The sequence below is a fragment of the Opisthorchis viverrini genome, assembly GCF_000715545.1.
Source record: "Opisthorchis viverrini unplaced genomic scaffold opera_v5_386, whole genome shotgun sequence".
NCBI lineage: Eukaryota > Metazoa > Platyhelminthes > Trematoda > Opisthorchiida > Opisthorchiidae > Opisthorchis > Opisthorchis viverrini.
This window is the reverse complement of record NW_008752022.1, coordinates 101675-116479: the sequence shown is the minus strand read 5'-3', so window position 1 is coordinate 116479 and position 14805 is coordinate 101675. Positions and strand designations below refer to the sequence as shown.

The 14805-nt window shown below is 42.7% G+C and overlaps 1 protein-coding gene across 1 annotated transcript in view; it reads left to right on the top strand.

Annotated features, from left to right (window-relative positions):
- The window catches only part of T265_10413 (hypothetical protein), a gene marked incomplete at both ends in the record, with an annotated part of 77033 nt that overhangs the window by 37276 nt on the left and 24952 nt on the right, over window positions 1-14805 (top strand). Inside the window, one exon of the mRNA XM_009176779.1 lies at window positions 1830-1882. Within this exon, the coding sequence (XP_009175043.1) occupies window positions 1830-1882 (53 nt within the window). The remainder of the gene's footprint in view (window positions 1-1829; window positions 1883-14805) is intronic.

Here is a 14805-nt window from a genome sequence, read left to right as displayed (position 1 = left end):
AAGTCCTGCATGTAAATACTGGCTAAAACTGGGGATATTGGAGATCCCATTGCAAGGCCTTGTTCTTGTGAGTAAACAGTTGTGTCAAAAACAAACTTATCAAGATTCAAACACACTCTTATGCCCTCAACTATTTCATCCACCGAGAGCTGTGTCCGTTCCCCGAGTGTTGTGTCTGTCAGTAACAACCTCTTAGTTACCTCCAGAGCATCTGCCCTAGGGGTGTTTGTGTACATTTATATTACGTCAAAACTCACGAGGACTTCGTCCATCTCCAAAGGAAGCCCTGCGACCTTGTTGGCAAAGTCATACGAATGCCTAATGAAGGTGCTTGATTTCCCCGTGAGCGGTTTTAGTATACTAGCTAAGAATCTGGCCAGTTCATGCGGCGGCGCGCCTATACCATCCACTATTGGCCTTATCGGTACATCTGCCTTGTGGATTTTTGGCAGTCCGTAGAGTCGCGGTTGAATCGCACTTTTTGGATACAACCGATACCACTTACATTGCCCCAAATGGTTTATTACGCATCTTAAATATCTCCCAACTTCAACCTTACTCTTATTCATTATTGAAGTAATACTGCTACCGGTAATTTGTCGGTAGGGTCCATCGGCGAGGTGTTGCCTGACTTTTTGAAGATAGTCGCTCTTATTCATCACTACTGTGGCTTTACCCTTATCGGCCTTGGTAATGACAATACTATCTACCTGTCTCAGTGTGTTCAACGCTCTCCGCTCTGATGGTGCAATATTTGGAGCTCCCGGCTGTTGGGATTTCAGGACTGTGACCGGTTGTATCCGTAGCTTCTCAGCTTCCGCTGAAGGAAGCTTTTGAAACACTGACTCTACACTAGGAATTATCTCCTCCGCTGTTATTACTTTTTTGCTCACAGCGAAGTTTAGCCCCTTTTCTAACAGACAGCGTTCGTCTTCACTCAGTGGTCTATCTGACAAATTAACTACACTACAGTAATTGGTGGATGGTTTCTTTGTTTCTATGACTTTTTTGGGGCCCTGAGTCATGGAAAGCAGTTGTTCGAACTTAGGGATCTGCCTATCCTTGCATTGCCGGCCCTGTGCAAGCTTCACTTCTGTGGCTTTGGTGTTGAGCATCTGGAAGTCGGTGGTTGAGATTGCGGTCTGAAGATTTTGGCTGAGTTGACTGGCGTGGCAGCGTACATCGGTTAAACGCTGGATGGTTAGGTAGGTCCTCTGCTTGACGAATGACTTGGCTGCTGACAAAGCAATTTTAGCAGAAGCAGCTGACGTATCCGGTGGCTTCACAATCAGGGAGCTGGGAATGAAGTTGTGCTTTTAAGCATCTAATGTTGCATACGCGATGGTTCTATCATTTTGCTAAGAAAGAGGTACCATCAAATGAACCGAACCAGAAGAACTAGACCCTAGGCAGGACCCAAACACATGTAGGTTTCCCCACCGACCCAACACTTGTTCAACCACTCCAACACACTAAAATCCCTCGGTCGACACCCAACAGAGATTTTGCTTGATTTAGCTGATTGTTTCTCCTTCCGCCTTAAATCTTGATCAACCTCGAACCTAGTCACTTGGCCTGACGAAGCTTTTCTGTCAAAAGCGAAACGTTGCCCAGCAATAAATCTACCGATTGTCACCAAACGTTTTCGAAAACGATGACTACCCAATCGGTTTCAAGTATTTTCCACGTGATTGAAAATCTACGCTGTTTTTGCAATGCTTCAATATTAGTTGGTTTCACTTGCTGAGCGGGATCAAGGCTGTCTTGTCCCATACTCCTCAAAACTTTCGGCCAACATCTGTGGCAGACCTGTATTTTCCCTTTTGTAGATCACTTATCTGAAGGATCAGTGGGGGCACATAGGAAGCTTCTTTGGATACAGGTAAGTCCCATGATCACCGAAGCATTTTAATGAGATGGGTCGTAGCATCCCCATGTTTTTGCTGCTTGTGCTGTGCACCTCAGTTGCGAGAATACCACTCTACCGACGACTAGTTTTTAAATTCGACCTCAGGCTAAGCGATATCAGCGTAGAGTGTACTCTGTTCTTGCTTCGCGCAATAGAGTTTTTTGAAATATTCTAAGGGACCTTAGCATTTCCGCATGGAATTCATTCACACCAGGACACGGCACCCTGGTCAATACTTACATCCCCAGTGTTTTTTCGGGTAGTCTTGTTCCATACAGCCACACGTATCTCACCGCCAACATTGGTACACGTGCAATGCGATCTCATCATGTGAGGGTAAAAAATAGTCCTCGACGGATGAGCCAACAAGATATTGTCGGGCGGACCACCTGTCCTAATATCTCTTGATTTCCAGAATCACTAATGCAAATTTACCATTAGCGCTTTCCTCCGGTGTGCTGGATGGTCAGCTACCGCATATCGAAATCAGTCGATTGTGGAACGAACAATCGGATTGGATAGAAGTCATTCTATGGACGGCTAGCTGGCGATAACTCAGCCGCAGGTCAATCAACGAAACAAACGTACCGAGGAAAAAAACGGCACAACCAATGACCAGATGTTTCGTTTTAGATCCTCTCAAAGCATTAAGGCGATTGGATCAACTAGCTTGCATAACTTTGTTAAAATATTTTTTATTGCTTAACTCTGTCAGACATGCATGGCAGTCGATGACTCATCTCCCACCGTGGCGTGCTTGAATGAGTTGCGCGTACACGTGACAGTGACACGTGATTCGCACTGTTTGATCACGTGTCGACAACATGCATTAGAGTGCTGGTGTGGGACGGAGCAAGAACTCCTAGCCACTGGAAAACGTTTGGCAAAATCGTACTTGCCGTTTGGCCTACTGTATTGGATTCGATTAGCAACGTAACCCAAGGTTTCAGTTCATGTCGGACTAACTGGACTCAATATACACATGACGCCTTTTGTCAAAGAATCAATCCAATTATTCCGGGCTCTACAGGTTCGCTACTTCTATACATGGTTTAACAATTTCATTAGAGTGCAATAAGCCATGATACAAGTCCTAAAGATTTGAGTCCGTGAACGATTTTCCTCCCAACCACGCATGGAAAATGGCGTAGAGAGAGGTGCGGCGTTGACATTATTGCTAGCATGCTGAAGATGTAAAGTACAGCGTGTACCTCCAGGCGGCAGGTAATGACAGTTTCGGGAGACATGCTCTATACAACCGCTTTGAATATCTTCGTAGACAGCAAACACATGGGCCACAATCCAGTCTTAGCGATTCTGACGAATTGGCCAACAAAACTACGTTCAGTGATGCTCTCACTGTCCAGTCACGTAATGGGAACAGTGGACGACTTATGGTACAAATGGAAACCGTGCCAGATACCTAGACGTAATGGTCCAAAAGGGTTGCATTGTTTCACGTTCTATGGGATATTTTGCGGAAAATGCACTACACACAATGTGACCTTGTGGGTAATGCACTGGGCTACAACTCCTGCAGTGCTGAAGGATGAATGGGTGTAACTTGAGGGACGAGGTTACATGTTGTGAATGTGTCATTCTCTTCTTCATTACATATCGGCCTGGGTCATTACACCACGAGGCATTTCATCTTCACAGTTGGCTCGAAAGATATTAGCTCAGCGTGATATCGAATGGGACACCTTCGCTAGGTAATCTCTTTCCTGAAATTGCCGATTATTAGAAAGAAACCGGACGATGAATAGGGATTCAAAAGTGACCCCCTCCAGCTCTCGATGATATCTAATGTTAATTTGTTGAACTAAGGCATAATTTCAATTGTCCTGTAAGTGAAGTCAACGTTTGCTGAAAACCCGAGAAGCATGTGCAGTTGTTTCGTCAGAAGGATTGCACAAAACACCAGAGGGAAGTTTTGAACTCGCTACCGGTGGTTGAGCTCATTAGCCTTCTCTCTCGAGTGGCTGAACAACAGTGTGATTGATTAGCTTTCATTTCGACAGCATAACGCGACGCCCATCCTCCAGTTATGGAAACTACATCATGTGGTCACGTGTTGGCTGGCTCGTTGAGCGACGATTTTTCGAATGGAAGTTTCACTAATCTTGTGAAATTAATTTTCCTCTGAGCCACCTATAGATTGATTACAAGACCTCCCCACACTACGATCGAATGTAGCTAGCCAGGTGTGTCTAGTGTGCATTGGTGTGGTAGTGGTGGTAACAAGGTCGCCTCACATATCAGATGACCGGAGTTCGAAGCCCGACAGATATGCACTAGTGACAAGCTTTGACAACAGTAATACTCGAATCCAGCGCTTCTGCCCTTTGGTGTGGACTCGGCGGAATAATCTTGCCTGGAGAGGATGAGTACTATTCAAGTGAGAGTGGTGAGCTGCCAAACAGTCTTGCTCTGATAAAGAGCTGGTGGAGGGCCGGGGAAATATTTAATGATTGGTTAGATATTACCTGGACACAGGGAGTAAATGGCCTTTTGGAGCCACAGAGGTACCCGCTGTAATCATGTTTCGTACACCTGACTGGTCCAGCCCACCAGATCAGAAGGAAGAAAAATCTCCTCAGTCGATCAATAACTATTAGCGGAAAGCAGCTGGGATTGTCGGGAACTCCTTTAACAAGCACGTCATTTTTACGAGCACTATAGTAAGAGTTTGTTAGTTTGAAGTGGCAATAATGAAATAACTTTTGGTCGTACTGACAAAACTTAGCAGGAACTAGCTACTTGACCTCTTTTGATGTAGATGTATTCTTTTTGGCGTCTTCATGATCGATGTGTGGCGCTTTTATCGATTATCGATTAATCCAATTTGGTGTAGGATACTGCATACTACATCTGACACAGCCTTGATCTCCTGGAGAACACAGACAACATCTACGATCCTATTCGGATTGCGCAGTCACAGCGATTCTTCTCCGTATGATGTGTATATCGCCACAAGCTGAAACTCGTGATCCTCCTACCGAGGGGAGGGAACGTTCATTCTTACTGAAACTGCTAATAACAGTGGGAAAGTTTGGATGTTTCTGAAGGCATAAAACCATCTCTTCTAAGGAAATTGCTTTCCAAACATTTTGCTCCAGCATCATTCACTTCGATTAGTCCCTATTTTTGGTAAAACCATCTTTCTAAGGAAATTGCTTTCCAAACATTTTGCTCCAGCATCATTCACTTCGATTAGTCCCTATTTTTGGTGAGATTGTTTCCAGAACGACACACAAAGATCCGTGTAGTCCAACGGAACAGGCTATTTCAACCGCTCCATTTCTAAGCCCTTAGCACCTCGATATCTGCATGTATTCAGGTTTCACACTCAGAGGCTACGGTTGTTGATCAGAGTCACTTAATCAAAGCCGAACAAACATCTTTTTAAATGCGTGACCATTTCGTATTGAAATTAAGTTTGGTTTTTCTAGGTAGCCCATTTGCCGCAATCTGCGGTGACATATGGGGATCTTATAATGTTCTTGTGAGTATCTACTGGAAAAAGTTGGTGTCCTATTCTTCATCATCCCCACCCTGTTGTGGACGTGTGTTGGGTAGAACCGATGGTGGCGAGCAAAACGCGGTCGTTCTATCATTCCACGCACATCGATTACATGCCGCCATCCCGTGGTTTATGGGACTGTTTTAACTCGCGTTTGTCGTAGTTACCGAAACGTAAACACAAACTTCACATGCATGTGCCTATGACCTAACTTCCATAGGGTCATATGAGTTTAGCCGTGGTTGCTACCTAGCTCGCTTCGCACGTGATACGTTGCACTGTTACAGGTCCACCGCCCCACATTCGCTTGATTCATTGACCTTAAACTATGTTGTCTAGGTAAAAGATGGCTTGTCTGAACGTCCGGACCACCTACATCAGGAAACCCCGCAAGGGTTGCCGTCACTGAGTTTAACCTAGTTACTCTCTGTTGCTAACTTGCCTTAGGCAATGGCGTTAGACCTTGGTGTCCTGGGCGAGTCACCACGGCCTAGTGAATAACGGTTAACGTAGGGCTGAACAGTTGTCACCACTATCATCAGCCTTAATGACGGCAGCTATAAAACAGTGATACTTAACACGACCCTGCTTTCTTGAGTGAGAGTCACGTGAACAAGAGTCCAATGGAATGGATTGCAGAGCATGCTAGTGAACCCAATCCGACAAACTAGATTGTAGTCTGCATCGCTTGTAGTGGACAAGATGAATATTTATTCCGAAAAGCCGAAATAAGGAGTCGCATTGGAGCCACACTAACGAATGCCGTTGGAGAAAAATTAGTCTTCTTTCACCTAGTGAATCTCGAAAATAGATTGTTCGATTACATTTGTATAGACTCAACTGGACGTAAGGCGTGCAGAGTCAGTCTGTTCGGGGATAGCTTATGGAATATCGTGAACCTGAAGAAAGCTGACTCGTTTAGGAACAACTGTAATTCAGCTCGAGTTAGGTGGATCTTTTGAGCGTGACGACTTGGCAGCGGTCATCGGCAGCTGGATCAATAGGTGCTCTATGTAACAGATGCAGCAGAAAAATGTGCATAGATTAGAAACTGTAAACACGATTAGGTGGTCTCAAACATCGATTGGTCGGTTGGAATGTCGACACCGAGAGTAGACCAATCAGTGTTTAGGCAAACAGCTGATTGAGGTCATTGATGATTGATGGACAGTTGTGATAGGCAGATGAGAGTGACTAATGCTTGTCTCTGCCGCTCAGCATGGCAAAGCGACAAGTTTTGGTTCACACAGCATGAGGATCCATCATACAAGAAGCGCGGTGAAATCACCTCAACCGAAAGACTTATAGTCCTCCAATATATCTGTGATGAAGTGAAAAATCAGGGCATCATGGGTTTCTCGCCGCTATCTACCGAGTAGATAATCGAAATTTTGAATAGCCGAACATGGCCGACACTCTTGGGTTGCTTCAACTGTATTGTACCATTAGTGATCGCTTGTACTCCTCGCATTAGCTTCGAACCAGTGGGTTAGCGTTACTGGGTTGCGTATCGAATACGACACAGAGAGCGTGCCCAATATATAGTAATTCATGTGTTAGATCTGAAAACCTCTTTCCTCCTACCAAACGAAATCGGGTAGAGCACAAGTGCCTGTGTGGAACTCGACGGTTCAGTTCGAAGATCGGGAGGTACCAGTCGTTCACATAACGTCACACACAAATAAGTCGGGCGTCATTTTCACACCAGTCCCAACTTACACGACTGTATACATTATACGTTGCAATTTTTATACCACACACCCCATGGTTTGCACGACCTACTAACCTCAATCTCATAGTCGACTATGCCGCTTTGGCCTCTTTTTTCCGACAGTGTTCCTATCTCACTTAGATAATAATAATAATAATAATAATAATAATAATAATAATAATAATAATAATAATAATAATAATAATAATAATAATAATAATAATAATAATAATAATAATAATAATAATAATAATAATAATAATAATAATAATAATAATAATAATAATAATAATAATAATAATAATAATAATAATAATAATAATAATAATAATAATAATAATAATAATAATAATAATAATAATAATAATAATAATAATAATAATAATAATAATAATAATAATAATAATAATAATAATAATAATAATAATAATAATAATAATAATAATAATAATAATAATAATAATAATAATAATAATAATAATAATAATAATAATAATAATAATAATAATAATAATAATAATAATAATAATAATAATAATAATAATAATAATAATAATAATAATAATAATAATAATAATAATAATAATAATAATAATAATAATAATAATAATAATAATAATAAATAATCGTTCATCAGAAACACTTTTGGTGCACAAGAGGTGAGATACTGCCAAGCTGCCAAGGCCAAGCAGGAGTAGTCGAGAGGCAGAGATTGGGTCCGAACCACGGACCTCCCGATCAGTAAAGTTCGCGTTTTGACAATTGGCCTATTTAGAATTCAATAGAACGTTTCAATAACCGCAGAAGGAAGCCTTTTCAAAACCTTTGTCTGAGTAGGTGAATGGTTTAGGGCGTCTTCTAACTTGGGTGCAGTTCATGAAATGAAATAAATTTAGTGTGCCCTATGCTCTATCCTTCTGAGGAGTAATACAAAGGCTGCCCAAATCGCTGCGGTTGTCACCAGGTGGGGCTGTCTTCTTGCGGAGTTATGACTTTCTTTGACTTAAAAATCCACTCTTAGTTTTCGAAATGTGATCCATGTATTTACAACATTAATTGGAGGCTCTGAAAAATTGGAGGAACAAAACTTGGAAGGAAAAGAGCCCCCCAGCAGTATTTTGTGGAATTTTGAGACAATGTGCGTCGGGGATTTGGTGTTCCGGTCGTTCCTGATATTCCTTTAATGTATAATGACTGTATTGCGCGAAATTTGCCCAAACTAGTTAACTTTAATGTGATTTTCAGAAACCTAGTGGGGGTTTGTGATCGAGCCGAGGGTACATTTTGTCAACTAGCATGAAGTTTGAGGTCATGCCGTTTTCAAAACTAGAGAAGTCCCACCTCTCTTCCAGAACATTCGAGGCTTCTTCTCGGGTCACTCACTTTCGAGCAGTGCGTCGTCTCTGGATACAAGTTATTTGTATACCACAAGCCAATATGCTTTTCGATTCTCACTTCTAGAATCGAGAGCACAGTTAATCGGTCTGAGTAATGAGCTCTAGCGTAGACCAATTCAGAATGGTTCGCACTACGGCATGACACCCAGCAGACACAGAATTACCTCATCACGTGTCTATTGATTTGTGACAGTGAATGGATATGCGCGAAAATTCAGTAAACACACCCGAGCGAAAAAAACTTGAGTGATTTTGATAGTACTGCGCATCATTTCAGCTTCAGTGGTGGTTAGATCCATCGATCTGCAACACATGCACCCGTCCGGACTCGCGAAGCTTCCCGAGGACCGAAGGCGTATCATCTGTTACAAAGGAACGCTACTATCCCCACTTACTCAACAGGGCGGATGAGCGCTTTCGGCGAGAGTTGTAGATGTTCTGAGTGGTAAGGACCTGCCGAATTCATCAGCTACAAACTGCCACATTTTACACAACAGCGCTCCATATTCCAGTAGAGCCCGGAAGGTGGCCAACCCATCTTCGGCTGGAGGAGGAGGAAGTCGGTCATACGAAGAGTTGGTCACCTTTGGATTGTCTTCAAGTTGATGAGAGAGGACTGCAGATGCTTTCCCAGTTCCTTAGACAAAGCTGGACTGGGCTACCGGTGCTTTGTTTGTCGCTAGCAAACGAGCTAAACTTACTAGCTCCCGGGTCCTCGACTTCCACTATGTTTCGGAGGTTGTGTGTTATATTTGCAGTGCGCTCAATCGTAAGGCAAAAGAGTGCATCCAACGGGCGCAAAAATACCGCGTAAGTACCCCTCGTGTATTCCGTTAACGCTTTCTGGAATGCTGAAAACCGGACAAGCACCAGTTTCCAAAAAACACAACCTCATAACTTGCTGAGTCATAGATGTAAAGCTGAATTCTTACCGTAAATTACGAAGGAAGATTGATTAAAACAGCGTCCAACAAGAGTAAAACAGCTTATGATGGTAGTCTTTGATGTGAGCATGTGTTCACAATAATGCAACATTTTAACACAAAAGTTATCCCCAGAGGAAATCGCATATGCCGGATAAGGACCGGTTTGGATGTCAGAGGAACTGTTAATGACTAATAGGTATCTTTCAGAGGCCGCGGATCTTTCTTGTTTTCTATCCTGTTGGAATCTCTTTCTTTCAATGGCAAACGTCCGAAGCTGAAACGAACTGGACATTACTTGCTCCCGCCTAATGTTGAGACAGATCTCAAGAGAAACTGGGTGGTGGTCGACACTGGTCGACCTACTCGACCAGTGGTGGTCGAGTAGGGTGAGGACAATGCAAGATTCGTTGCAACACTTGTGCAGTACAGTGGGCAATCTCTCTTTTGCCTTTTGAAATAAGAGAACAGCACACGTGGAACAAATTACTGGAGGTTTTTTGCTACACATTGCACATTCTGATTGGAACTCGTTCTTCTACTGTTGTTGTTTTCAGCCTAACTTCAAATCCACCGGGGATGTGGAATCACATGAAAATCAATAATCGTGCAGTCACATGATAGTATGCTTTCCGAATTAGTTTGCTGACTCAACAGCTGAATTAAATGAGTACACTTTTCGAGATCTACTGCACTGTTGCAGGTCGCAGTTATGATTAGGTCTGAAAGTTGGCGCTTAAGAACACCATAGTATGCATTTTTATATTTCTCCTGATTGTGTTTTTAGGTAAGATTCTTCCCATGAAAGTGGAAGAGGTCCTAGTAACTCCCTGTTTCTTCTAAACAGGAGAATTTCCCCTCCCCGATTGAAAATGGATGAGCGAACACAGTCGAAAAGTTTGTGTTCAAAGAGGCATCAGATTTCTTCGTATGTTCGACCTACCTTTCTGAAACCGGAATTGAAACCTGAAAGATTATCACCCTTAGGATTAGTGACAGTTTTCCACATGAAAACGAAAACAAATCCAACCTCGTAGCAGGATGTAGTTCGTCTGAACAAAGGAATGCAACTGGTTCGTACATCTTGGTAGACCACTTCAAACATTTGTCGCTACCCCCACCCCCTACCCCTGTTCGACGCCAACAGACCAATTACTCAGCATCCGAGACAGTAGAGAAAGAAAGTGGTTCGAATTCTCCTCATTCGAAATTCCTAATTACCACCTAGAACTTCCATGCCAGAAGTGACGTAATCGACGTGTACCAGACTAGTATCGAAGACAGACTCATTACCGCAGCGATTTACCCCGGGGTTTGCCGGCAGTTACCTCTCTTCCCATCCACCTTACCATTATTAAGACATGAACAGATTTACTTGGCATTTCACGGCGTGAATTGAAAGGTCATGTGTAGAATCGACACTTCTCCCGCTGGCTTGCCAAATTAAGACACATTTCGTGCTATATGGAATACTTTCAGCTCACTAACCAATTAACCACAATTAGGGGTTTGTAAAATGTCAGGCATGTTAAAAAACGGTTCTTAATGCAACTTGATTTTTTTGGTTGTAGGTGGTTGTGGCATGTGTAGAATTCAAATTCAAATTCGAACATTCCTCTTCCTTCTGTCCTAATGCAATTATTGTGTTGCTCCCACACCGAAGGGAGAGAGAAACACTGAACTCGAGTTTCGCTCTGATCGGTAACGCTTGTTTTCGGTCGTACCGGTTTTCGAACTCCGGACATCTGACATGCGAAACGAAAGTGTCACGACTAGTCCACCAGAGCATGCTGAACACATCTGGATTTCCACGTGTGAACAAGTCAAGGTGTTCGCGCTTGAGTGATGTGACGAAACTTCCGTCCAGTTCTTTATCTGTATGGTGTATACTCACCAGAATAATTGCTTCTGGATGGATGAGGACTCTTCAAACGACAGTAATGTAAAGCTGATTCCTTTGGTTTAAGTTTCATTGAATCACCCAGCGATAAATGACCAAGGTCATTCATCACAGTTCCATCTTGGTGATACACTTGAGGTTGCCGTGGCAAACCTATGCAAAGATACTCAGTATCTAAAGCATACAATGAGTGGAAGTAAAAAAGTTCATCAGATGCTCACGAAGATTGTTGAAAATATCCAAAAGCAACTGAGTTCTTGTAAACCAAGCGATGAAGACAGAGAGCAGAATTCCTGTGGACTGCCACATCAGTTAGGAAGCACCTAGACAAGGTAACATTATGGAGTGTCTGATTGCGCCCTCTGTTGGAGGGGAAAAAGATCCCGTTTTCGGAAAAGTTTGGGAAAAACTGCCAGATTTATGTTCCGAAAACGATGACCATTCAGTCGGTTTCAACCGTTTTCCAAAATATTGAACATCCCACCTGTTTTCAAATGCATCCAGAGGGAAAAAATTACACTCAGTTACAGGAATCCATAAGTAAAGTGATTTGCTCTCTGTGAATCTCTGCATGTGTTCGGACGCACTTTCGAGTTGTCTTCATATTTGATTCCGATGACCACAAACAGTCGCGAGAGACCCATCCGATCGATCACTTGCACTCACTTTAGGACATCTCTTCCGTGTTTTGAATGCCCAAATGTCATCTAACAGAAAAAACTCTGCCACATGCTGAAAGGATTGGTTGTGAAACCTGTTTTAATCAGCTTTAAGCTTACACAATCATGTGGCTCTTACTGAATGGTCACAACGTTTTTGTACGAATACCTAAGGTTCACAGAGGAAGACTAGACGATCGGGCCAGGTCAGTTGACGAAAATTCGATCGAACTTGTGATCACTAACCACTGGAAAAAACTGCTGACTACTATCAGTAAGCCAGCTGGTTGTTTGAACAAACCAAATGCCTTTTAGAACCATTTGTACATCTAATTGAAACGATTCATCCGTGCAAGCAGGTTTGAAAACAGTCTGAGAATGTTAACAGCCAGGTTAGTAGAGCTTCTTGCGGTGGAAGTAATGGTATTGCTCCCGTCCCCATCAGAAGAAAAGACTTTGCTAAATGAACTCATAATACCACGTTCTGAGTTGCTCTGGCAGCCGGTGGATATAAAGGTACGCAGCTCTATGCTCTTATCATTGTGCGCTTCCTTTATGCTACTTAAATGTGTATGAGTAGGAATTGGTCAGATCCTCTCATTTGCACACAAATTCGGTTTTGACGGAATACTCAACTGAATCCAGCTAAATCCCTCTTTAACCGAATATGCTGCCCCAGACTCCACCACGTTTCAGTTGATACAATATTCGAACACATCGCGGTACACTTTCCTGAAGTAGCATACCAGCCATAAGTTTGCTGAATATTCTTCGACAGCCCATAACCGGTCCCACCCTTCTTGAAAGCAATCACGCAGAGATAGACTCCGAATTTCCCAGAACCTTATTTTCCACTTGAATTTGAATCCTGTAGAATTCACCAAATACGCCTATCTGCACACTAATTCGGTTCAAGCGAAACATATGGTTGACGGTTGGCAGTTCCCAAATAATGATCCCCAGGAAGAGTGAAACGGATCGCTAGCTGTTGAAACGATTTTAGCACCCTTACAAGTAGTGCGTCAGATATACACAGTGCTGCGGCGGAACATGAGGCTGCCTTCATTCTTCATTTGAAGGATGTCATAAATGCGAGGTTCATCTGGATTCGGTTAAGTTTCCGATCAAATCTGAATTCGGTGAATTCTTCCAAATTTTGGCTTAAGTATAACACACTGATGGAGGCGGAAAATTGGGGGCTGACTCTACCCGATCAATCCCAAGATGGACGAAACCGGTCTTGGGCTGCGAAGCCATTTCAGCAACCTTATGAGTAGTGTGCTATGTCTATAATAGAAGTCAGCTTTTTGGGTTGCCCACACGTGGGGAGACAAAGCCAGCCCCCTAAATGGGATGCATGAAGTTCACCGTTTACCGACGTTGTTGTTCTTGGCATGGTCACATTCCCAAGAGTGCTTTTAAGATAACATGAAAAACAGAATACTTGTTTGACTAATCCATGACATGTGGAGTGCTTTCGTTTGCTTGAAAAATGCAAGACTTAGGACGTGATGTGAACCGCAGCTTGGCGGTTACCTCGTTGATCGTATGTGAAGTAAGAAGACGGACAAGTAGCGCCATTTACCTTGGATCCGGTGACTTTGTAGACTCCCCGTCGGTGCACGGGTTCACGTGAAATATGACACATTACTTATCAAAGGCATGGAGTTTCCATGACTCGGAAATGCGCAACTAATATGGAGCTCCCCGTCGGGCACGGGTTCACGTGAAATATGACACATTACTTATCAAAGGCATGGAGTTTCCATGACTCGGAAATGCGCAACTAATATGGGGCGGATGGGAATATATATATATATATATATATATATATATATATATATATAGCTTACACATATATGACTTGTGTCATACATGGGTATTTCAAACGTTTGAGATAGTTTTCGCATTCTGCTATCGTTATGGTTATACACAATCTGTGATTCCGATTGAACTTTCTCACAGCAGGCGGGACACAAATATTTGAATTATGCATTCGGGTAGTTCTCTGTAGATAATTTTCTGCCTTTTAAGGAGACCATATTCTATTTGAACGAAACTCACAAATACTCAGGTCACTTTTTCGACAGTAAAATGTGTGTTGATTTCGAAGTTTCTCAATGACGACAACACGCGTTGTTTGAGGCTACATATAGTGTTTCGCTGAACAAACTTGGACGTGTTATTGAGGTCTATTTAGTGCGGATTGTTAGTTCCGCTAGATGTCTAAGTTCCGAGTTATCCTCCCAGAGTTGTACCCGTGCACAGAAAACTGTTGTCGTAACAATTCATTTGTTTGCTTTGTGGTATGTAACTTTCCCAAAGCGCTTCTCCATGGGGTTTGTTTGACCATTCGGTAGGAATATTGCTGATATCCTCTCAGGTTTTCAAAAGACACAGTTTGCAGGAAAAGCACGTTTGAGCGGGAGCCTACATTTCAAGTTAGCTCAATCACACGTGTTGATGTGTTTTGGCGTGGATTTTGCTTTTGAGTAAATTTACACGTCTTTTCTTCTGTGTGCTCCGAACTTATAAGATGTTTGTTTTAAATCAAGAGATTTTGGGTGCTCGTGCTTCATGAATGATTCTTGAACAGCCGCAGTAGTAAAGTAGCAATTTTATTCTGGCTTCGAGCATAAATCGTGTGTTCAGTTCTGCTGTCTCCTATGATATGGCCCCATTTGTCTGAAGCACGCTTACCCGGCTATTCAGCACGCATTGATCAATTTATAGTATTGCAGAAAAACGTCTGCATCTCATGCTCTCTCGCCGGTGAAATTTCC